The sequence below is a fragment of the Periplaneta americana genome, chromosome 8 (genome assembly GCF_040183065.1).
Source record: "Periplaneta americana isolate PAMFEO1 chromosome 8, P.americana_PAMFEO1_priV1, whole genome shotgun sequence".
Taxonomy (NCBI): domain Eukaryota; kingdom Metazoa; phylum Arthropoda; class Insecta; order Blattodea; family Blattidae; genus Periplaneta; species Periplaneta americana.
The window spans coordinates 114,627,849-114,652,895 of record NC_091124.1 but is presented as its reverse complement, the minus strand read 5'-3'; the positions used below and the strand labels follow the sequence as shown (position 1 = coordinate 114,652,895).

Below are 25,047 nucleotides of genomic sequence, written 5' to 3'. Positions count from 1 at the left end.
TGTCAGCCCACATTGAGGTCTGTGGATATAAAGGGAAAAATTGGATCGGTGTCTAGTAGAGTTCCCGGGTAGCTCAATTGGTAGAGCGTTGGTACGTTTAACCAAAGGTCCCGGAACAATTTTTCCCTTTAAATTATTCAAATCAACTTTACAGCAAGTTATACCTGAAAGCTTGACTTGCATCGTCAAGCCATATTGGGAGCGCATTTTCATCCGGAAAGGAAGTTCCTTGAAGGTTGTTCGATAGAGAGGAGAAAAGGTGAAAATCTGAGGGCGCAAGATCAGGTGAATAAAGTGGGTGCGGAATGACTTTCCAACCCAACTCCTGGATAGTGTTTTGTGTCAGGTTAGCAGAGTGCGAACGGGCTTTATCGTGGAGTAGCTTCACTTCATGCAGTTTTGTTGGTCTTTTTTCTTGGATTGCGTGTGTAAGACGTTTTAGTTGGTGGCAATAAATATCAGCAGTGATAGTTGCACGTCGGGTAAGCAATTCGTAGAACAGCACACTCTCGCAGTTCCACCAGAAAAATAACATAATCTATTGTTGATGCGCGTTGGCCTTTGTACGGGTAGTTGTTTTTTTTTTTGTTCAGGCTCAATCATTCTTTTCTTTTCCTTATGTTAGCATAAGGATTATTTGTCGTTAGTCAATATTGGATAGGAATGTTCGATATAGTTCACGAACCAATCGATGACGAGCAACGAAAGATGCACATAATATGGCCACCCGCTGATATTTGTAGTTTTGGCTTAGAGCATGCGGTACACATACACCTGATATTTTAACCTTGCCCATTGAATGCAAATGTCGCACGATGGTGGAATGGTCACAGTTAATCACATTTGCCAGTTCTCGGGTATACTGGCGTGGATCATTGTGGATTAATGTGTTTAAACGGTCTTTATCAAACCCGAATGTCTTCCTGAACGTGGAGTGTCACTAATGTCAAAACGATTCTCCTTAAAACGAGAAAACCATTTTCTTGCCGTGCTCTCTCCGATAGCAATGTCTCCATACACGGCAAAAATGTTTCTCGCCACCTCCGCTGATTTCGCCTCTTCTATTGAACTGAAAAAAAAAAAGAGTAAAAATATGTCGGAAATGTTCCACTTTCTCCACTTGACATTCCGTTTTCTAGCGTCCACGGCTCCACTCACTATCTGCAAAAATCAAAACTTCAATATATGAACTGAAGCACAACAATTGAACTTGAAATAAAAAATGACACAGTAGATAAATAAACCCATAGCAACCGGAGTACCAACACGTGAAACAAAAACGCTACGAACTTATGCACCAACCCAATATATATTCAAGAAAAGAACTTACAGCCAAAAATTTCACTTTCCTCGAAAACACCATAATGATTAACGTTTCAACAGTTCGGCTTGTAACTGCAAACTAACACATTAACGCAAGTGCGTAGTAATTGGGAAGGCTTCCGCTACAATTCAATACGTCTTAGGTCGTATATCACACTATTTCATATTTGTACCCATGTTTCATATTTGTGACACATTCTCTATATTTTTATTTTGAACTAGCCATACACGTGCGCTTCGCTGCACTTGTTAGAAATAAATATAAACTAATTACATAATTAAAATAGGACATTTGGTCCAGGGAATAAACGTGTTTAATAGAGAGATAAATTGTTTAATATGTTATTTGATTGAAATTCTATTTAAATAATTAAAATACGATCGTTTTGGCCTATAGAGCACTCATTAGGAGCAACATGTTTCCAAATTAGTCTTGAATGGATCCTTTAATAAATCACGCCAAATTATTGTCAATATAGAGTGGATTGTGTACGAAGATAAATTTTTATGTTGGCCGCACTGTGCATCTTTTTACTTTGTTAATACACGGTTTAACATCTCTGGTCATGTCGCATGTTGGAATGTGTGGATGTACCAGTAGGCCGTTTTTACTCTTGTTGAGTACCTGTTTCTCTAATGTGTTGTAGATGGCTTGTGTTTATGTATCTTCTTATAGATTTGGGTTAATATTTATCGTATTGGTAATTGGGGCGGTGATGAATAATGGCATGTAAATTTCCAATCTGGCAATTTCCTTTATGACTGTGGGAAACCATGAAAAACCTCAGTCAGATTGGTCGGCCACAGAGTTTGAACCCGTGACATCTCGAATGCAAGTCTCAAATTCTACCGTCTAAGCCAAGTTGCTCGGTTGTGCAACATTGGTTATGTAAATTAAAAATGGAAATGAATGTGGTACATAAATATTATTTTAAGAAATACAGGAAACGAATATGGGTAAATATGAGCAGAGGAACGCCATTTCGTGACACTTCATGAGCTCAATAGTAAAATACTAATTTTTGCTCAATATGTGCTGAATTTTTGGTCCAGTAAAATTACTCAACTTTATGACGAAACTCTTAAAAATACTGTTATATTCTGTGGACAAAAACATTTATTATTCCCATCATAGAAGACAATTATATCCGAATGAAATTAGTATTAAATGAATATCTTCTTACTGTTATGCAAGCCCGTCTTAAATAGATGTAGTCATCTGTATTTATTTCATTATACATACTAGTCTGATGCGACGCTGATAAAACATTGTTATTATAGAACTCGTGTATCTCCTTTAAATATCAGTCCTATCAAAATTTTACATAGAATAAAACTTATTGGAAACTGTTTCAAAAGAAACTTTTGTATGTATCATTTTTCACAAAAAATCAATAATAAGCTAAATATTTCGATTTATGTAATTCAGGCCTCCCTTATAATCCCCTTTTAAATGAAGTATTTTGAATACCATACAGCCTAAAATCTAAGTTAGAACAAACGTCTTAATTTATATTCCAATTTTCATAGAAATCGGTTCAGCCATTATCACGTTGAAAGGTAACAAACATGCAGTGAGACAGACAGTTATAGAAACAAAAATGTCAAAAATGCTATTTTTGGGGTCAGGATGGTTAATTATAGAATAAATGTTAACACCAATTATTTTTGGAAAAGCGAAAATTACCAGAAAAATTGGTTACAGATTTATCATTAGTTGTCTATAGATTACTGTACTTGATGTGTCAAACATTAATTACTGAAAGCATTGTTTATAGTTCTATAATATTTAATTCCAATTGCAAATATATGTTGTACTAATAATTTTAATTTATAGTAATGCATTTTTGTGTACAGTTAACATAATATCTCGTTTATAAATAATATTTTAATAGGGTAAGAGGGCGCACATATAACAAACCATACAGTTCCCGTATGTAGCTAATCCTATAACATTTCTCAGAGCCGATACATGTAGCATGTCAATTTTGGTAGCTACCCAAAAGAACTGGCCACTCTACCCCATTATCTCCTGGCCTATTTGCCTCATGAGTGATGCCTTATCGGTGTTACTTATGAGGTTCAAACCTGTCTTCGGACAGTTGACTAAACAACAACATTGCCTCCTTTAACTAAATTCTATTTATCAAACAATTTTAATCATGTACAGAATTTTTTAGAAACAAATTATCATCTCTAGCGTAGTCGTGGTTATATTTATATAAACATTGAGCTTCTGCGGTTTAAACACAATCCCTATATTATGTATAAACATTTATGTCCATATCATAGATTACAATGATATTCGTATAAAAAGAATAATAATTAGATAATATCTTCCCTCTTGTGCAGAACCGCATTAAATAAACGCAGATACATTAATTGTTCCCACTTTATTGGATTAGTCAGATCGAAGTGGCACTGACTTAGAAAACAAAATTACGTTATTTTATTAGTTATCAATATTGAAAAAATCAAGCAGGTCAACTCATACAGACTCCAGTAAACCATAAACCCTAAAATTAAACCAACAAAAGTTTATGAAAACGTAGCTAACTAAGTTATCTAACCAATGACACCAATGAAACTTCAAACTTGCCAGAAATAGAATGTAGGTACAATATAATCTAATGAACTTAAAACTGTGCAATGTTATAATAATCAATTCTACTACAACAAAATACTGATTTCAATTAACCAATATTATGTATAAATCACAACAGTCGTTAAACAAAGGTATAATTTAGAAATGCAAATTGTGTATGGAGAGTTCCACCTAAATTTAAAATACGTCTCATTGATAACGTGCATCTAAAGAAATTAGTGTTCACGAAAAAATATTAAATGATGTACAGTAAGTAATGATCAATCAAAGTTAACAAAATAAGGAATGAAGATCAAGACTCACCTTTATGGCTATGGCCTGTGTCCTACTTACAATAGTCAGCAGTATCGGCGACTTAAGTTAATTGAAACCACCTTCTGCATTGCTGACAATGTAATGAAATTCGTGAGCATTACTTACTATATTTATTTGTCTGTAGCCATACCGTGGAGGCGTTGAAAATAGTATAACCACAGTCTAATAAACTATCTACCAAAAAGTGATTGGGCACTGTTTTCGCTCCTTTAGAACCTCGTGGTACCACGTCTTGTTGCTATAACAGCAGGCATCCTCTCACTGGTTTGTGTAGGATATCCACTGGAATGCGTTGCCATTCCTCTTGCAACATGGCACTCAGTTGGACAAGGGAAGTTGGCCGCATCTCCCGAGACCTCAATCGCCGGTCCAATTCATCTCAAAGGTGCTCAATGGGATTGAGATCAGAACTCTATGCAGGCCAGTCCAACCGGTGAACATTATTTTCTGCATACCATTGCATAGTAGCCGCCGAAACATAGGGCCAACTTCCATTATCCAACTGAGTGCCATGTTGCAAGAGAAATGGGGACGCATTTGAGTGGATATCCTAGAGAAACTAGTGGAGAGCATGCCTGACTGGGTGGCTGTTGTTATAGCAACAAGAGGTGGTACCACGAGGTCCTAAAGTGGATAAACAGTGCGCAACTTCAACACTTTTTTGCCAATATTCGCGACACTAGCGCCCAAGCGGAAGGCAAAGCACAGGTCATAGGGTTGATACAGTCAGCACGTGCTTTTAGGGGATGAGAGATGTTATAATAACGTTTTAATCAGGCGACGGAATGAAGAAAATATGTGCAGTGCTATAAATTGCAGTAACAACAAGTTTAAATCTCCGAATTTGTCGTTCTTCAGATTCCCTAAAGATCAATAGAGGTAAGTGTATATCAGAAAATCACAATCCAGTCATAACCAATAATCCACATTGTAGGTAGCCTACGTATTGTATTCTATAAAGCATTTATTAGTTATCAGTTACCTATTTGTATATCAGGAAGGACAGTTTAAATAAAAACAAAGTAAGTACCTGTTACAGTAGGCTATATTATTTTGTTCCAGAGATCATATGAGTAAATGTGTAACCATTCCGATTTTGGATAATGTATCTACAGGTTTTAATGCAAGCAATTCCATAATTTTGTATTCTTGTTTATTTTCTTTGTATTTTTCAAAATTTGAATGTTATATTGCATTCAAATAGGGATCATGGTGTTAATTTTTCAAGAATTCATGGAGTATTGTAATCCTTTTGCAAAATATTCACTTGTTGAATAAATCCAGACTTTGTCGATAAATTTCTGATGTGTTGGTGAAGATTCACGTGGCAGACGTATTAAGTTCTCAAGAAATAAAAGAGCTTTTTCAAATATAATATAAAATAGCAGTGTTTTCTGTAATAATTTGCTTGAATGTTATTGGTGTTGATTTTACATTTCCAGTGATTATTTATTGAAAATAAGAGTATATATCCTAAGTTAATTGAAGTTAAAATTTTTTTAACAAAATTGTGTGTTCATTTATTTGTTCTCACCTACGTCATATTAACAGTAAGTGCATGTAAATTACATACTATATAGGTAGGATAAGTTAAAATTAAGCCTATGTGTGAAAACTGGAAATGTAATGTAAAATGCGGTAAACTTTCCATAAAAAATTAAACCATAATATCAGCACTATTTGTGGCTCAAAATAATAAAGAAAATATCGGTCTTAAGAAATGGAAATAATAATGAACTTTATAAATTAGTGTCTATTATATTAAGGTTTAAATTCTCCCCTTTTTTATTTTCAAGTTTACCACAGCGGTCGAGTTTTCCCCAATTTGCGGTATGGAAAATAGTTAAATACTCAGGAAATAGGGAGAGGAGTTCACCACGCGATGTATGCTACAATATGTGTCCTACAATTTTGAAGCTACTAATTTTGAATCTTCTCAAAGGAAATATAGAGTTCCAATGATGCATAAATATATTTAGGAATGAATTGAATTAACCGTCTACGTACGAACAATTATATTGTGTCAAACCATGATACGTGATCAGGGTCATGATTCAGTTGTAAGGAGCAGAAAGAATTACGTTTATTCCCAGCTTATGAAGCTTGTAGTTTAACTGTGTGAGAAATTCATCTAGGATTCTAAGGTAAAATTAGTAAGAATCATATACACTTACTGTATATCATAAAATATGAAATAAATTACCCAAAATCCGTTGTGTTATCATATGTCGTGTGCACACTTTTAACGTGGCTGCCACTAAAGGACTACTGTCGCTCCAGCTGTCAAATGTTGGCATAATTTATACGTATGAGTTGCGCGACTGTATGTAGTAGACTGTGGTATAACTTTCAGTCAGTATGCAATCATAGGCTATACACATATCCCTGTCATTCGGCTTCTTGATTTTTGTTCTGCACGTGCAATAAAACTTTACTCTCAGGTCCATAGATTATTATGGTGTTAATTATAAAGTTAACAATTTCGCGTGGATAGATAAACATTTATATAATCCCATCACAGAATATTATATCCGCATAAAAGTAATGTTAAATGAATAGCTTCCGTTTGTTGTTATGCAAACCCGTTATAGATGAAGTCATTTGTTTTCATTTCATTATAGCCTATAAAAGCATTATTATTTTGAAATTCATTTATCTCATTAAATATCAGTCTTATAACAATTTTGCATAGATTAAAACTTAACGAAAATCATTTTTAAAGAAACTTTTGTTATGTAACATTTTTCATGATAATCAATAATAAGGGAGATATTTCGATTTATTTAATTCAGACCCCCTTATAACTCCTCTTTTAATAACGTATTTTAAATGCCATATTGCCTAAAATCTAAGTTAGAACGTAGGCCTACTTAATTTACCCTATTCCAATATTCAGAAAGATCGGTTCAGCCATTATCGCGTGAAAAGGTAACAAACATCCAGACAGACAGACAGACAGACATACAAACAAAAATTTCAAAAAAAAAAAAAAATTTTTGGTTTCAAGATGATTAATTACACATTTTTATCACCAATTATTTTTGGAAAAGCGAAAATTACCAGAAAAATTTCGTTTACAGATTTATTATTAGTATAGACTAGCTATACCCGTGCGCTTCGCTGCACTTGTTAGAAATAGATATAAAGTAATTACGGTATATAATTAAAATAGGACATTTGGCCCAGGGAACATTCGTATTTGATAGAAGGATAAACCGTTAAAATGTTACTTAATTGAAATTGTATTTAAATAATTAAAATCCTATTATTTTGATCCAGAGACCACTTATTTGGTGCAATGATAATTCCTTTAACATGTTTCGTAATTGTTATTATATGCAAATAATTAAAATATGATCATTTGGTTCAGAGAACATCCGTTTTTGGTGCAAGGATAATTCGTTTAACATTTTTCTAATTTAGTCTTGAATGCATCCTTTAATAAATCACTCCAAATTAATGTCAATATAGATTGGATTGTGTACGAAGATATTTTTTATGTTAACCTTACTGTGCATCTTTTTGTTTTGTTTCCTAAGATTTCTTAGGCACGCTTTAACATATGTGGTCATGACGCGTGTTTAGAATGTTTGGGTATACCAGTAGGCCGGTTTTACTCTTGTTGAGTTCCTGTTTCTGTAGTGTGTTGTAGATGGCTTGTGTTCACGTAACTGATTATAGATTTTGATTAATGTTTATCGTATCTGTAATTGAGGCGGTGATGAATCATGGCAAGTAAATTTCCAATCTGACATTTGCCTTTATGACTAAGGAAAACCATGATAAACTTGAGTCAGATTGGTCGGCCAAAGAATTTGAACCCGTGACCTCCCGAATGCGAGTCTCAAATTCTACCGTCTGAGCGGACTCGCTCAGTTGTGCATAAATGTTTACGTAAATAAATAAAATGAAAATGAATGTGGTACATAAACATTATTTTAAGAAACACAGGAAACGAATATGGGTAAAATATGAGCGCAGGAACGCCATTTCGTGATATATTTTAAAATAACTCAGCTCCAGTGAACTGTATGGTAAAATGCTTATTTATTATGTGCTGTATTTTTGGTCCAGTAAAGAAACTAATCTTTACGACAAAACTCTTAAAATACTATTATGTTCTGTGGAGAAAAATAAATTAAAGTGTATAAAATTAAATTACTCTATGTAGATCAAATAAAGTTGCAATAATCAAGTTATACAAAATTTCGATAGAATATGAAGCATAAAAATCTACTTTAATCTTACTTCAGTCCTCATATGTAACATTTCATCCATCTAGAGAAACTGCAAATTTCAAATAGTGAACAAATTATCCAAATCGGTAATTAGCTTCTGAGAATACTTCATACAAACACACAAACATTCTTTGTAAATTAATATTGATAAACATCATGGCCACCTTAAATAGTCATTTCCTTTCATTTCATTATAGCCGTCGTTGTTCCTGCAATAACTCCTGTGACATATTTATCGATTTTCAGATTTTTGCTCTATTAAATAACTTAAATAGGGATACAGCAAATAATAAAATTTCCTATATGTAATTATATTTCTTTCTTTCGAAAATGTAAGAATTCACGATCTCCTATGTACCACTGCCATAGAATGAATAAATGTGTTTGTTCTTCCTAATGAAAAATTTTATATTTTGCACATAGGAGTTATTGCAGGAACAACGATGCTACAATCTGAGACGGAGGTGAAATTTAATTGAGGCCCCCTTATAACCGGCCTTTTAAATAAAGTATTTTGAATGCCATATAGCCTAAAATCTAAGTTACAACGAAATTAATTTATATTCCAATTTTCATCGAAATCCGTTCAGCCATTATCGCGAGAAAAGGTAAAAAAACATCCAGACAGACAGACAAACAAAAATTTCAAAAAAGCGATTTTCGGTCTCAGGATGATTAACTATACAGTACATGTTAACATCAATTATTTTTAGAAAAGCGAAAATTACCAGAAAAATTTCTGTTACAGATTTATTATTAGTATAGATATCTAATTGCATATATAGATATAATTATTGGTTTACCTATTTCTTATCTAATTTAAAAATTTATTTCTGATAAGAATACTTTCAAAGGAATATGGAAATTCTATGGATATCATATAGGACATTAGGATTTAACATTACTTACTTACTTACTGGCTTTTAAGGAACCCGGAGGTTCATTGCCGCCCTCACATAAGCCCGCCATTGGTCCCTATCCTGAGCAAGATTAATTCATTCTCTATCATCATATCCCACCTCCCTCAAATACATTTTAATATTATCCTCCCATCTACGTCTCGGCCTCCCTAAAGGTCTTTTTCCCTCCGGCCTCCCAACTAACACCCTATATGCATTTCTGGATTCGCCCATACGTGCTACATGCCCTGCCCATCTCAAACGTCTGGATTTAATGTTCCTAATTATGTCAGGTGAAGAATACAATGCTTGCAGTTCTGTGTTATGTAACTTTCTCCATTCTCCTGTAACTTCATCCCTCTTAGCCCCAAATATTTTCCTAAGCACCTTATTCTCAAACACCCTTAACCTATATTCCTCTCTCAAAGTGAGAGTCCAAGTTTCTCAACCATAAAGAACAACCGGTAATATAACTGTTTTATAAATTCTAACTTTCAGATTCTTTGACAGCAGACTGGATGATAAAAGCTTCTCACCCGAATAATAACAGGCATTTCCCATATTTATTCTGTGTTTAATTTCCTCCCAAATATAATTTATTTTTGTAACTGTTGCTCCAAGATATTTGAACTTCTCCACCTCTTCAAAAGATAAATTTCCAATTTTTATATTTTCATTTCGTACAATATTCTGGTCACAAGACATAATCATGTACTTTGTCTTTTCGGGATTTACTTCCAGACCTATCTCTTTACTTGCTTTCAGTAAAATTCCCTTGTTTTCCCTAATTGTTTATGGATTTTCTCCTAACATATGCACGTCATCCGCATAGACAAGCAGCTGATGTAACCCGTTCAATTCCAAGCCCTCTCGGTTATCCTGGACTTTCCTAATGGCATACTCTAGAGCAAAGTTAAAAAGTAAAGGTGATAGTGCATCTCCTTGCTTTAGCCCACAGTGAATTGGAAAGGCATCTGACAGAAACTGACCTATTCGAACTCTGCTGTACGTTTCACTGAGACACATTTTAATTAATCGAACTAGTTTCTTGGGAATACCAAATTCAATAAGAATATCATATAAAACTTCTCTCTTAACCGAGTCATATGCCTTTTTGAAATCTATGAATAACTGATGCGACTGCTTATTCAATATATTCACAGCTACCCTCCATATCTGGAGGCCGTCTTCTCGATCCGCAACCTGAGGACGCGCCATGCCGTGGTGATAGGGACCCACAATACATGGTTAGGATTTAACATTACCATCAGAAATAGAGAACTGCAGAATAGGCATTAGAACCGGTTTACATTAGGTCACACAACATCCGTCAAGATCGGTCATCCTATCGAATGTGCGAACTTCAAGCGGTTGCCCCTCGTGTTTTGCAGGCTAGACAGAACACTTGGTGCGCTTCGTCATATACGAACACTGATATTTTCTGAGTACACAAATGAAGTAACATTTGAAGGAAATTTACTTATCTAATTAGAATAGGCCTACAATCGATCGAAAACTTTAATATGTTTTTTTTTTTTATTATTTTGAACTTGCAGTAATTTATTAACTATTGCATAAATTAACAAACGGACATCGTCAATAATTAAGGGAATAAGCATAATGCATAATGTGGAATACATTAATAAGCAAGCAAGTGCAGAATTAAAATTTCTACCAATGTCTCTCTCTATCCTTGATATTACATGCCCGTCTCTGTCCAGAAGATTTTAATTCATGGAGCCTAAGATATTGAATCTATCAATTTACCATTTGGCAGTATCTGAAAAGGTACAAGAGATTAGGCACAACGTGAATAGGTCAAGGAAAAGTCACACATGAAAATTCTCGCGAAAAGAGAACATGCAGGACATCTTTAATTTGCTTCTTATAAGTCCAGATCCCATTATATTATCTCACACTGCAACCAGATCAAATTAAAAAAAATTCTCTTTCAGAAGAAACCAGACTATGCAATAGTTAGAGGTCAATAAGAAAAGAAATTGCATCAAGAAGAGGAAGAGGAGAAGTTAACAGAAGAAGAAGAAGAGAAGGAAGATAACGATGTCGAAGAAGATGAAGATGATGATGCTTATGTGGAAGGAGAGGAATATGAAAAATTCTTAAGTGATTACCAGGTACGTCCATATGGAGAACCTTGAAAAGCTTAAATTCAAATGAAAAGGATTTAGCTAGATTGTCATGTAGAAATAAAGGGAATTACATAAGACACTGTAAGGATTTATAATAAAATAATAAAAATTTCAATTTGGAAAATGAAAAATTGAAGTCGATAGATCCTATTGTTTTCGAAGAATTGAATAATGAAGCATAATAAAGTCCTAAAACAGCGAAGCCCCAGGAACTGGTGATCTTACGACATACTTAAATATGGAAGGTACTAAATAAAATTTAAGATTTCTGTATCTTCTAAATATATGTTGGAAAACAAAGAGACTATAAAAGGAACGCAAATTTTTGTGGTTTCTTCGCAAACTGGATAAAAATATCCGACGGTTTCAAGTATTTTATCACGTTCCTTTTCTTCCTCTCTTTTTTTTTTTTTGCCTTGGGATTTAATTGAAGTGAATTTTTATGGCAGGGAGAGTAACTATCTCATGCCCCCACGTTTAAATTGCTACCAGTGCACTTCATTAGAACCAGGTACTCAGCTTCGAAGCCGTTAGCCCTGTGAACCTTCTTTTTCGTTTTCTTTACTACCGCTTATATAATTTTAAAAGACATTATTCAAATATATATTATCTACATGCGACAATGGAAACTAAGGAAGTGAAAAGCCTTTCTGCTGGTGCTGTTAGAGGAAAGGAAATGTAGAACTGCATAAACTTTGACGCTACAATGTTTTATGAATTGACAGGTACAATTATCATACTGTGTTAAACATTTGATTATAATACAACAATACCCTTTCATAAAGCTTTATTATCGTATTTAAATATTGGGTATATTAATGATAGAGTATTCAAGAAAATACAGTACATAATAAAATTACACTTAGCACAAATTAGTTAATCATTGTGAAAATTAATGAAAGAAATGTAAGTTCAGCAATAGAAACATGAAAAATCGATTAGCATGTACTTCGTGCATTATGAAAGTTTCCATAGATCCAGATCTTTCACGTGCAGAAATGAAATTCATTAAAAAAGAAATTAGGCTATCTAATATTATAATGAAGAAAATGAAAGCAACTGCAAGCCAGGAAGCTATATATAAATATATATGCTTTCACGTGAATATACTTTATATTCCGAAGTGATATGGTGTTAAAAGTTGTATAATCAATATGTATACCGGTATATAATTTGTATTTAAACAATTATTCAACACAAGTGGAAACATTCGAACTTCTGTGCCCCTTGCATTCTGTCTGTCCAACCACTTCGTGGTTACGCCCCTCACTTTTAAGTTACAGATCGGTATATGATTTGATAGCTTATTTTTTAAATGATTGTAACGAATATCTTCACTTAAACATTTCTTGCTTTTGAAATACTTATTTTTCTTGCTCGTTTGATGGCATCATCTTTTGCGGTCTAGTAGTCATCAAGCGTGACGTCTATGAACTGAATATCATTACCAGGGAACGGATTTATATGGACTAAAAATATATGAAATATGTAAATATATATGTAGTTATTTTTACCAAAATATGGAATTAAATATGGATTTTTACCAAAATATGGAATTAAATATGGACTTAAAATTATAAAAAAATGACTATGTACGTTAAATATTGGTACATTTTAATCAAACTAAACAAAAAATATAATGGACGTACCTTATCTTCCAATGTAGTTTCAACAAAACACAATTTTTATTGTCTGTTACCATAACAATAGGTTACAAACATTTCTTTCAAGTGCTGAAAAGTGAATCTTCTTCTATTGTCTCTGAGGATAGATTTATACTGACTAAAAGAGCGTTCGACGTCACAAGAAGTAACTGGTACATAATTCAATTTCACAATGTCTGCTGGGGATAAGTCCAAGTTAATCTTCACTGTTGATTCACCACTCATCACAGCAACAACCTTTTGTAGTTCTTCATATCCAGGGTTTTTTGAAAGTACAGTGTCCACCTTAGCTCTTACTGCATCTGCAACTTTACCTCTACCACGATTCAGTTGTTCCACAGTACTATTTATAATTTCAAAACTTTCAGATAGTGAAAGGTGCCTATTTTGGAGACTTTTGAGCGTTTTTATGATGCATGAAAATGTATGCTGAATGTGAGCTAAGTCATTCTTCACACTTATGTCACAGGTAACTGTTTTCGCAGTATCAATTGAGACTGCATCTTCAGAGTCCAATGCAAGGAGAACATTGTTAATAGAGTCTATATGTTCGGCATAATATTCAACTGCTTCTAGCCATGTACCCCATCTAGTTAAAATTGGCTTTGGTGGCAATGGAATTTCAGGGTACATTTCTTTCAACACGTTAACTCTACTGGGAGCTTTGAGAAATACTTTTTTCACTGATGAAATCAACAAATCTACTTTAGGGAAATTGTCTCTGACCACTTCTGCCACACGATGAAATGCATGCGCCACACAAGTAAAATGAGTCAATTTAGGATATACAACAGATAATGCTTGTCCAGCTTTGACCATATAAGGGGCAGCATCGCTAATAAAGAATAACACATTATCGTACATAATACCCTTTGGCCACAGGATACCCATAGCTTCGTTGAACAGTTTAACTATAGTTTTGTTATTGCACTTTTCTAGAACATCACAATGTAAAAGAATTCGTTCAGAATATTGTTCACTTAACAAACCGATAACTACATTACCAACAAGTCTACCTTCTTTGTCGGGAGTCTCATCAATGGAAACCCAAATTGAACTATCTTTAATTTCATCTCTTATCTTCTGTATTGTCTCATCGTAGATGGATGGAGCATACGTCTTCCTAAGTGTTGACTCATCCGGGATTGTATGTTGAGTATATTTTTCAAGGAATTCCCTGAAGACCTTATTCTTTAGTTTGTAGAGAGGAATATCAGCAGAGATGAGAGAACGGCACAGGTCGATGTTAAACTCAGATCTTATATTCGATGTTGTTGGTTGTGTTAAAAACAATTGTCTCTGCTTGGAATTTAGTTGTTTGTTGGCCTGATGTTTACTAGTTGTAATGTGTTGTTGCACCAGGAACTTTTGTGTAGATGATACTGCACACTGACACAAATTACAAAATAATATTTTATTGTCAGTTGATAAACCATCTTCTTTAAATTCTGAAATGTAACTTGTTAGTTTTGATTTTAAATTGACTGAATGACGTACTTTTGGCATATTTACCGTCTTTATAGTATGATTTACAAAACTGAACCTATGTGTACTCTGACTGGCATTTAACTGTTGAGCTGCACAACTGAAGTCTGTTAAAAATTTTAAATTAAATTAATACAGTTTTGTAACTTACTTTCCCATTGTTGATAGGACTGCTAATTTTCAAATAACTCTGATGTTAAAGGGATTACTGAACATGTGTTTAAATCTCTATTGTTGAAATGTATTTTTAAAAGTTAATGGAATTTTGTTTTGTTTTATTGTTAAACCTAATATAATATGGACTGTTTTATATGAAATATGGAAAATATATGGAAATTAACGAAAATATGTACTAAACTCTAAAATATGGAAAAATATGGAAAATAAAAGTAGGATTTTTCAACCCTACACATTGTGAAACATAAAGATAATGCAAAATATAAATTATATTAGCTTTATAAGTAAATATGTATTTACATATAAATCCTTTCCCTGATCATTACATATTAAGAACGATAAAACTGTTAGCACTACTTTCTCCAAGACAAGAGAAGGTGAGGGGAAAGTGTCATAGTTCTCCGGCAGGTACAAAAATCCTGTCAACCCTGTCCTTGAATGAGAAAGTCATGCAACATTTACGAGCTATTTATCTTCTACGCCGACATTCAGATCTGCTAGTCAATTATCACCCATCATTCTAACATCGTGGTAATGAATTCTTCAGCACAAGTTTCGCCAACTTAGGAAAATAATTCCTCACTCTGTCAAATTAGTAAATCGGCTACAATATGTTATAGTGTTAGCAACCGATCCCCAATAAACTATAAATTGTACAATCACGGTTACTTGGTATTACAAAAGAGCTGTTATTTTCCGTAAGACCTGATACTTATGAGAATGAGTTAATTAGACGATTAAAGTCCTTTTAGTTTAGACTCGAACACTTACGTGTCAATGGTACCAATGATCATAACTTTTAACACTCGATACCTAATACAGTCAAACCAGCCTTGTCCATACATTCAATTTGTAGTCTAGCCTTCAGATCCCTGACAACTGTCCTAGAGGTAAGCTCTGGTTCGAACATCACAGACGCTTGCTGTATTACAGAATGAGCAGAGATATTTGCAAGAGAAGTAAGAAACCTGAGCGGGCAAATATAAGATAATTTACAAGAAGCCTTCTCATTTAAGTGATAAACTCTTAAGCGCCATAAAATTAAGAGATAACCCAACGTTTTATTTCTCCTCCTAGGAAAGCTTTGTTAAGAATTAAAACAACTCAATTGTGTTCGACCGTGATCGAACCTAACAATCACGTCAAATGATTTGTCATTAGTAAGCAATTTCGTAGATTCAATGATAATTCGGCTGCATGCACTTTCTGAAAATAAAATCTTGGAAGTTTTATGCCGATAGATCAAGATTGTAAAATAAATACGTAGATTTATTTCCCTGACTTACTCGTATTTGTTTATATGTAGATGCAAAATACCAAAAGTCAGAGAGTTTGTACTACATTTTAAGCCACACTCGTTATTACAGGGTAAACATAAGAGAAAATCGTAGTGTTAATTTTTATACATAGTTGGGGTTACGCCACACAAGGTTATCTTTTAACTAGTCACTCGCAATATCAACGTGACACATTCCAGATTTGCGCTTTACGATTCTTAAAAGCGATAAAAACAACAACTTCCCCTCTGGAGTCACGTTCTTGACTCTCGCGTGCACATGGTTTTGCGCAGAATTAATCACCTGTAAATTTTAAAATACCGTAGTTACGAACTATGTGGTGCGTGCTATGTCCTTTACCTGCATTGACGTTGGCATGCAACACGTCGGGTTCCTTGGAGTAATTGTACTGTCGCACTGCGCTGTACCAATACGACGCTACTTCTTGACCTGCACAAAATAACAAATTACCTTCAATAATTACCCGTAAAGATTCAATAAAAAGTAATGAAACACAGGATATATTATTGCCAAACATGAACTGTATATTCCAAATAAAAATTATACAAAAGTATCTGCAAACTATCTGCACTTGTTCCTTTCAACGAGTAAGTTCGCAAGGGAAACAAATGAAAATATGAATTAAAAAAACGTGCACTGAAATTAGAGTGTGTTGATTGGAATTTTGAGAGCAAAAAAAAAATAAAAAAAAAAGGCTTCAAACTATACAGTTTTCTCAAAATTTTAAATACTGACTTGTTTCCCTTTCGAAAAACACACACACACACACACATACATACATACATACATACATGCGTACGTACGTACGTACGTACATACATACATACATACATACATACATACATACATACATACATACATACTGAAACGGACCGTCCTTGCTCTCCCCGCCGTAAATCGTTGGATAAGGTTGAATATCTCGTTGGGTGAGGGAAAATGAAATAAATACCTTAAAAATTACAATTTACCTGATAACATTTATTAAATAAAAATCAGGCAATAACCCATATATAAACTATATTCAAAAAACAACAAGAAAATTAGAAATATAAATCTTTACATGATATGAAAATTAGCAAATATAAATAAAGTGACTTAACTATAAATAGAATTAGAAAAGAGAGCGTCCCAAGAAAGACAATAACTTCACAAAACCAGACGAAACCAGAATATCAATCTACTATTAAACTGCTATCCCTCCGGGACTGACTTGCCGAGTCATATGGACCTCGCTGACATCCGCCATTACAAATAACAATTTAAGTAACAGATTTTACACAAATGTAATATTGAGTTTGATTAATCCTCAATTCTGCCATGAACTAATCTAGAATACAGCTTAACAAAATGAAACAAGTACCAGATAATATAAAACTGACGAGTGTCAGCGAAAATTTCTAGACAAAGGGAAGTTAAAGAAAAGAGAATTTAGAAAAAGCAATATATATATATATATATATATATATTGATAAATAATAATGTCACCAATGGCCGAATCCAACTTATAATCACGGGCAGGGCAGTCTCCGGCTCAATTTAAATTCGTCTGCCTTGTGCACGTGACGAAGCAAATTCCCTTTCCATCGTAACGGTTGGACACACCACAACCGAAAACCACGTCGTCAGGCAGTAGTACAAAGAGTTCCAATTTCCTGGATCAGGCCGCGCCTGTCCATACCAAGTCACTATGCCCGGTCGTCATGTCGGTGTGCCGATAACTCGCGGCTGCAGCCGTCTTCCCCGGGCTGCATTCCAAGTTTCTCGTTCGGGCGCCAATCAGTCACTGAACCGAATACTATATAACGTCTTTGCACTGAACGTGGCTGACTACTCCTGCCAGCTGCCATAGCTGGCTCCCAACCTCTTCACTCGAGCGCCGAACAGTCCTTAAACTTACGCTCCGCGTCCCGTATATCCGCGAAGACGACCGTAACAGACAAAATTTTTGAAATCATCCGACTAATGACAAGCAAGACCGAAATATAATCACCAATGAAAAACTAGTACATAGAGAAATAAACTCGCTTTTTATATAAGGAAGAAGTTCAACAGAAAATGGCATATAAGAAAACGCCATCTATTAAGAAAAATAAAAACTAAAACAAGGAAGTAAAGGAAATAAGGGAAAGGAGAAAAAATCAATACAGAAAAATAGGGTGCCGGAAAATAAACGGCACAATACATACATACATACATACATACATACATACATGCATGCATGCTTACATACATACATACATACATACATACATACATACATACATACATACATGCATGCATGCATGCATACATACATACATACATACATACATACATACATATATACATACATACATAGGCTACCTACATACATACATAGGCCTTAAAGATACATAGATATAAAGGTTCATGGTTGGTTTGAGTGATTGTTCAATTAATAAAATATTTCGTTTAAATCGTTGTTTCAAGCGTCTGAAAAGAATGGTTTTGCCTTTTCTCTGTTTACTAACAAAATGAACCATGAAATGTTTAATACATAGGCTATATATGTAGGAACATCAATTTAGCATTTTCTGAATGTATTACAAATGTTTTTTACTCAAATGCCTGAGGAGAAATAAGTTCCTACTATATGCCGTAAGATATGCACATTGTTGCCTGACAAGACAGGTCATTCATTCATTCATTCATTCAACTAGCATAGTCGTCACCATGGTCATCATCATCATCATCATCATCATCATCATCATCATTATCATCGTCAGTGATAAGCGTATCCCCACTCTAGTAAAGATTATAAGCCTATACTAGATATTCACATGTAGGAGGGCCAGAGAATCGCCAGTGGTCAATATAGCGCAAAGGCACCTCATTTGTTAATATACGGATAAAAATAGTGAATATATATACCACATTAAAATGAATCAAAGCCGTCAATTATTATGATGCTACTGGTTTTTGTCGTCTGAAAGGACACTCATAATGCTCATTTTGTGTACGGTATCAAACATTTTCTTTTCCTTCACAGTCTTATTAGTGATGATTACGTATGGTAGTCTGTGTAATAGGCATAATTTTATTAATTCCTTTTGGATTTTAACGAAAGTATAAGGTTATACAAAACTCACTTCAAAATTGAAGGGTTCAGAACCACAGTGGGCCAAACGCCATTTACTAAAACCGTAGAAAATAAGGGTTAGAATGAAGTTATTACCATAATTCAATGGAAATATATAGCGAGTAATATGAAGTATACACATTAAAACTAAATGATATGTCTATCTTCATTAAACTATGGTATTCACTTAACTTTACCCTTGCTTTCTCCGTTTTTAATAAATGGTGCTTGGCCCACTATGGCTCTGAACCCTTCAATTTAAAATTCATATAGACCTAATATTTGAGGTAAAAAGACAAAGCAAAAACATCATGCGTTGAGTAAACAATGGAACAATGGACATAATATCCGCCGTTCTCTTTTTAAACAAAAACCATTGTCTGTGCGCCGCCGTATTGAGCATTTTGCAGACAATGGCTTGAAATTTCATGCAAGATAACTCTTTTTATTTACTAGATGGTGCTTGGATGTGTCACGAAAACTCTTCTTCGAAGAAATGTGAACCAGTAAGAATTGAGAAATGTCACCCCACACACCGTGTTGAATTAAAACCTGGAAGTCATTTTCAGACCAGATTCTGCTATTACGTGCGTCAACTTCATCGTTATAAAGATAAGTGTATTTAGTCTATCTAGAAAAGTTTGTCCACCGGATGGTTATTAAATTGAATCTCTTCTAACACAAATAAATAAGAAATTATATCTTTACTGCTTTCATTTTTTGAGTGCGAACATAGGCTTTAGTTTATATGGGGACAGAATAAGATGATTTTTTGAATTCTCAAAACTGGGGAATAACTCATTTGAAGGTGCCTGAACATCTAACACCACTAATTCCATAATAATTATTTCTACTTATTTCAATACTTGTCTAAAGCAGTGACATCATTGATTACCTCTGATTTGGTCTTCATTTATATGGGTACAGACCAAAATGTTTTCTTAGAATTCTCAAAACTGGACTGTAACTCATTTGAAGATGCTTGAGCACTGAATAACATCTCTAATTTCATAATATTTGTTTCTACATATTTCATTACTCAGCACCTCAGAAGCAGTGACATAATTAATTACTAGATTTCTTCTTATCAGCAACAGACCCAGTTTCCTCAAATCTTCTGATTAAATCGCCGAAATTACGAATGAGATATATGATTTCTATTAAATTGTTAAGTACAGTAGCGTGCAAATTAATCCGAACAACGTAATTACTTATGCAAAAACACTCAAACGGGATAAAAAAAAGGATCTAAGACATACCTCAGTAATCTATGTGGCCTCCTTTGTTCCTAATAACAGCTCTGAGACGATTTGGCATGGATTCCACTAATTTCCCACTAATATTCTTCATTTCTTCATCGCGAAACCATACACCAATGAGGGCAGAAATCATCTTCTCCTTTTTAGAACAATCCATTTTTTGCATTCTTCTTTTGCAAATTGACCACAAGTTCCCAATGGGGTTGATGTCGGGTGAGTTACCTGGCCAGGGGAGTACCTGAATATTCTTCTTGTTGAAGAATTCTGTAGTTTTTCGAGACGTATGGCATGGTGCCAGATCTTGTTGGAACACACCTCTGCCATCCGGAAATGATTTTTGCAGCTGGGGTACGATTCTGGTTTCCAATAAGTGAATATATTTGTCAGAATTCATCATTCCCTTGATAGGTATTAATACTCCAGGCCCTTCATGTGTAAAACAACCCCAAAACATTACTTGAGGGGGGTATTTGGGTGCTTGTTGGAGGTGAGCTGCCGTTACTTTTTCGGATCCTTTCCGTACGTAAGAAACACGGTGGCCGTGGACCTCGAAATGAGACTCATCGGAAAAAAGTACATTCTTCCAGTCATTCACTGTCCAGTGTTGATATAATTTTGCCCACATTAAGCATTTTTTGCACATAACAGGGGTTAGCAGTTGCTTCTTAATAGGCTTACGAGCCCTTCGGCCAGCTTCCAAAAGCCTACGCCGCACTGTTGTGACGTGAATATTCGCCCCAGTGGTAGCCATTAACTCGCGGGTTAAGTCGACAGCAGTTAGTCTAGGATTTAATTTACTTTTCCTGATAATTAAACAATCATCTGCAGGTGAAGTCTTCCTTTTCCGGCCACAGTTTCCTTTTTTCTGGGGTGTGATGGATCCAGTCTCCCTGTATCGTTTTATGATCGAATTAACAGTAGCCAAACCGATGTGACATTCTGCAGCAATTTGCCTCTGTGTCGTAGAAGAATGCTCTGCTAATGTTATAACTTTAGACCGTTTTCGTGGAGTTGTATCCATTTGTGAAGAAGACAGAATGTACACAGGATTGCAGTATTAAGTCTTCAACACAATTGAAATGCTTATAAGTACAAAACGACAGGCAAAATGTCGCATATTATAAAAAAAATAATAACGACAGACCTTCAACAATGGAATTACACGTACTACAGATGTCAATTAAAGCGGTATGAGCAGCTGTGAGGCCAACAATGACAGAAAATGTAAAAATATGTCGTGTTCGAATTAATTTGCACGCTACTGTATCTTTGCCAAAGATTCCAATTATTTTAATAATAGACTAGCACTGGACCACTGTATCCTAACAAATAATGAGTGATGGAACCCTGATTTGAAAGTTCAACATTTTTGTAGTAATAGACTACCGATAAAAGCATTAATATTTTATTCAACAAAATATGAATATGGAAATGCAAACAGTAACGAATGGAAGTTCTTTTCTGCCTCAAATTTTATACAGTAATAATAATGTAGTAATAATAATTGTAGTGCTTTTATACAGGGACATCATTTTATCTTTACTAATGTTTCTAATAATAACCTGGCTATACCTTTTGATTAACGGTTGAGAACCGGAAACACCGTTTGGTACCTCCTTCCACTATTAGAGTTCGATGATACTGGCGTAAAATACAAACAGATCACTTTACTAGGAGGGAAGAAAAGTAGTTTATCCATTTACGTAAACTAGGAAATATCGCGATTTTGAGTTTGATAATTTCCATTAGGTTTGTTTTTTAATCAAATTACAGTACTACAGTACTGTATTAACATGAAGTGGTTTTACTCACGAACTGAGTTATCCATTCGGACGTATTCATTATGCAGTAAATATTATAATGCCTACAGCAAATTAGCGTACAATATAGAGAATGAAGTTAAATTGAAAAATAATCATAATATGGATTTTAAACACATTTTTGAAAATGGTGGCCGTTCATTTCGATACAGTCTTCAGTTCTTTTGTGCACATTATCGCACTGTAGACTATTGTACCTAATTCCAATGACCAGTTTCGTCCTTCGTACTAGTAACTCATGTTGAAATAATTCTGTACCTACTCTTTAACAGAGTACCTTACGTACTGTAAATTCAGTCTTCACTTCTACCCAATCAGAAAAGACAAAATTACTCAGACATGCTATCTACTGTCTGTTCAAGTGGTTCTGTCGTAGGAAATCACGTGACAATTAATTACTTAAAGAGGCCCTTTTATTTAGGTTATTTTAACAGTTGTATAATATTACGTAAGCGTCCAATTCCTAACAGAAATGTTTTCAGAAAAGAGCTAAGACAGCCCAGCTACTAGCCTTTACAAAGGGGCGAGCAGAAGCGGGTGTGGGAAACCGGGATGCGACGTAGGCAAACGGACGACAGTACCTGTTCGAAAATAAGATTCAATATTGAAAGCTCTTTCGTCATTGGAAACGCGAACATATTTCTGGAACATACTATACTCACTAACTCAGCACTGTTTACTATGACCGTAAGGCGACTTCGACTATATACGCAACCTTGATTCTGTGTGGAGGAGGGTTGGAGGTTTACTAGTAGAGGAGGTGGGAATGAAGTAATTAAAAAAACTTAGGTACAATAAAAATTGAAGTAAAAATAAAATGATGTCCCTGTATTTACAGTGTCTTTCAGTGGCATTATATTATAGCAAAAACCAAAATATTGCCTACAGTTTTAATCACATGACAGCTTCACTAAATTATTACCAATGCGGAAATGTATCGTAGAAGTTGCTTTGTGTATTCTAATGCGTCAAGGATATTAACAATGCTCACGTGTTACATTGTTCAGTCCTTTCCGTATCGCTTGCCTCCTTCCCAACATAGTCGCAGCGTCTCTTTCAGACGGGGGAGGGGGATTTACAAATTTTGGGCCCCTAGACTAATGAAATTTTAGGGTCCTCCGTTATTACCATTATTTATTATTGGCAAAGTTATGTGATTATTATTTACTACCACTACTACTACTACTCTACTATTACTGCTACTGCTACTATTACTACTACTACTACTACTACTACTACTACTACTACTACTACTACTACTACTACTACTACTACTACTACTACTACTACTACTACTACTACTACTAATACTACTACTACTAAATACTCAATATTAAAATTAAAATACTAGCATAGAAGGAAATGCAAAAGTATTTTGTCATATTACTACTACTATTATTATTTTTTACAGACAATTTCAGGTTATGTAATAGTCATAAGAATTTCATTGAAATAAAACAATTCTTTGAAGACTCACCTAGAAATGTTTTGGTCGAGATATCCTAACTGTAAATTCATGGATCAGAGTCTCGAAGTTAATTCCCTGCAAAACCTCGGCTTTCGCCGTGAAGCACGCCAAACAAGACAGTCTCTTATCCGATGTATTTCTTAGGACGGTTTTTATTCTTTTTAAAACACTGAATGACAGCACTCCACTAGCGTTAGATGTATGTATGTATGTATGTATGTATGTATGTATGTATGTATGTATGTATGTATGTATGTATGTATGTATGTATGTATGTATGTATGTATGTATGTATTTTTATTGGGTTATTTTACGACGCTGTATCAACATCTAGGTTATTTAGCGTCTGAATGATATGAAGGTGATAATGCCGGTGAAATGAGTCCGGGGTCCAGCACCGAAAGTTACCCAGCATTTGCTCGTATTGGGTTGAGGGAAAACCCCGGAATAAACCTCAACCAGGTAACTTGCCCCGACCGGGATTCGAACCCGGGCCACCTGGTTTCGCAGCCAGACGCGCTGACCGTTACTCCACAGGTGTGGACTGTATGTATGTATGTATGTATGTATGTATGTATGTATGTATGTATGTATGTATGTATGTATGTATGTATGTGTCAAAGAGTTTGTAATATATAACTAGAGATACCAACGGCGCTAGTTTCGCGTACAAAATTGAACCTCTGTTCGGCAGCCATTAAAGGGAGTTGATACTTCGCCGGGAGTGCGAGCAGTTCATGCTTATTGAGGAGTACGAATAAAATATAAGTATACTTGAAGGGAAATAATAAGAAAACGGTGAAATACTGTGCCGCAAATAATTGTTCGAACAAGGCTACTATTGTAGGATGCTCAGGAAAGCATGCATATCTTAATATTTGGAAGAATGTTCCAAATGCAGTTCTTTTTTTTGAATGTGTTTACAGAATGTCGGAATATTTCTTGGATAAAGTTCTTCCAGAAACACATTAATCAGGTTTATAATATTGGTTTCAACAATGTATGTAAGGGTTAGGTGCCTTCATTACAGTGGATTATAATAGCAGAGAGCATAAGAAAATCCTCAGACTATATCTGTTTCACAATAAATGAATTAATCATGTAATTTCCGTATTGTACAGCATGTACTTCTAGTTTTTGGTTGTATTAAATGCAAAGAAAGTAGTGAAAATATAGCTGATGGCCTAGCTAGGCCTATTATTACCACTACTACTAGCTTTACTATGACCACTACTACTACGCCTGCTAT

At 34.6% G+C, this 25,047-nt stretch overlaps 1 protein-coding gene across 1 annotated transcript in view; it reads right to left on the bottom strand.

Annotated features, from left to right (window-relative positions):
- The window catches only part of LOC138704235 (uncharacterized), a 564,225-nt gene that overhangs the window by 6,171 nt on the left and 533,007 nt on the right, over positions 1–25,047 (bottom strand). The window contains exon 6 of the mRNA XM_069832116.1: positions 16,494–16,583. Coding sequence (XP_069688217.1) covers positions 16,494–16,583 — 90 coding nt within the window. The remainder of the gene's footprint in view (positions 1–16,493; positions 16,584–25,047) is intronic.